This window comes from Phragmites australis, chromosome 3 (genome assembly GCF_958298935.1).
Source record: "Phragmites australis chromosome 3, lpPhrAust1.1, whole genome shotgun sequence".
Classification (NCBI taxonomy): Eukaryota; Viridiplantae; Streptophyta; class Magnoliopsida; order Poales; family Poaceae; genus Phragmites; species Phragmites australis.
The window spans coordinates 29,049,035-29,051,125 of NC_084923.1; the positions used below are offsets into that span (position 1 = coordinate 29,049,035).

The window sequence follows — 2,091 nt, forward strand, 5'->3', positions numbered from 1 at the left end:
CTCGGCGTCGACGACAAATCGATCGTAGGATTTGCAGTCGGGGTCAGGAGAAATCAAGATTGGAATAGACTGGATTTGGGATCGGGACGATTTGGAATGGGAAGATGATATGAGATCACTTCTGGATGGCGGCGGCGAGAATTTGGGATTGGAAGGAGCTGGTCTCGAAGACTTGGGAATCGCGCAAGGTGGAGTCCGGCGAGCTGCGAGCAAGGAACAATTTTTTTGGAATGCGAAAGTGACCAAACTGACGATAGTTCCACATCAAATGGACTTCAATCACTGCTGCTCAGATCGAAAAGTTGCAAAGCAGATGGCTGACGTGGCTTGCATGGGAGGTGTTTATATTTAAATATAGAGATGTGGTGTTTTATCAAGACGCATCTACCAGCTTTCCGTAATCCCTAGATGTACAGTACAACAAATCTCTTGGAATTTAGACATTGGTTATGTTGTTAGTGTATGTATTTGTTGGAGTTGTTTGAAAACATATTTTGTAGCCTACTTTTGTTCATGAAAATACAAACTCAGTCCATAACATCTTTATAAAAAATTGCGTAATTTCATAGTTACCTTGTATGTGACTTTATTTGAATGAACACCAACACATCATACAAGTACACAACAAACACTAGTGGTTGTACTGATTAATCCATGTACGGATGTACCCTGCAATATATCACCAGTATCACCATAGTTAGGACTGTGCAACACGTCCCAAACTTGCCATGACAATAATAAACACGCACTGGGCATATATTTGTGTATGCGTACACACTAAAGGGCACAAATTTAATATTTCAGTAGATCTTAGCCTATAAATAATCATCACCAGACTAATAGGTGTAGTATACATATTAAGTACTAATAGTTAAGATTAACTAGCATCAACCTTGACCACCACCACCACCTCCAGAGCCGCCTCCTACAACTCCGACAGCTGACCCGACTCCACTACTTCCCCCCACTTCCACTACTACCATTTGCATCTCCGAACCCTCCACCACCACCAATCGCACTGCCAGAATGTCCAACGCCACTACCACCTCCGAAGCCACCACTACCACCGTTTCCCCCATTTGCACCTCCACCTCCACTGCCGCCACCCCCACTGTTTACACTCACCGCGCCACGGCCTATGTGAACACCAATACCACCTCCACCACCGCCTCCGGCATGCACACCGCCGGCGCTAACAGCTCCACCTCCACCCCCGCCAATCCCAACATCAACCCCATCATGACCAACATTGATGCCGACACCAACACCCGCTCCGCCACCCACGCTTGCACCACCACCATGGGTAGTGCCAGCTCCACCTCCGAGCCCACCACCGATACCAATTGATGTGTCATGCCCACCATGGCTGATGCTCACACCAAAGCCTCGTCCACCCCCCTCACCAGAGCCACCTCTGATGGAGAATGATTTGCTATCGTTAAGGGAGTTTTTGTTGGCAAGGAGGAGCCTTGCATGGGCAAGCGGGAGAAGTAAGAAGCACACTAGTAAAACTGAAATGGCCAGGCGGCAAGAAGAAGTCGCCATGGGAGTGTGCATGGATGAATGGAGCCGCTTCACTTTGCTGGCACTACTCAGGCGCTGCTTTATATAGAGTCAGTTCTGCTTGGCGGTTCTGCACGAAGTAATCTCAAGTAGGAGAAAAGTGATCGTAGTGAGCTGTGTAGCACAACTAGCCATGTTGAAAGGTGAAGTGGACCACATGGCCAAGGAATTTGTTAGGTGCACTTGTTTAGGCATGTTAATCCAAGTTCGGGCTTCGAAAAAATCATCTTTGAGCTACATGACAATATATACAACCAGCTTTATTTTGTTTATGGGATCAAAAGTATTCAGTTTAAAATTCATCTCCATCTTCGAACAAAGACAGTATGTTAATACCTTCCCTCCAAGTTAGTTTCAATAGAAACCTCGGTTGAAGTACAGATTTTCATTTTTTTTTGTATGATAGATCGAAAGTTAACTCAACTGCGATAAATTAAGTGGCCTACGCAATAAGAAATCTTCACGGCGTAAAAAGACTGAGTTGGTGATTGTCGTATGTGTTCTAGAAACTTCATCTTAAAAGATATT

The 2,091-nt window shown here is 45.3% G+C and overlaps 1 protein-coding gene across 1 annotated transcript; it reads right to left on the reverse strand.

Annotated features, from left to right (window-relative positions):
• Positions 1-632: 632 nt before the first annotated feature.
• LOC133912771 (glycine-rich protein 23-like) lies at positions 633-1,577 on the reverse strand. The gene has a single exon (XM_062355676.1). The coding sequence runs from the start codon at positions 1,555-1,557 to the stop codon at positions 955-957; it is 603 nt and encodes a 200-aa protein (XP_062211660.1). The 5' UTR covers positions 1,558-1,577; the 3' UTR covers positions 633-954.
• Positions 1,578-2,091: the final 514 nt, after the last annotated feature.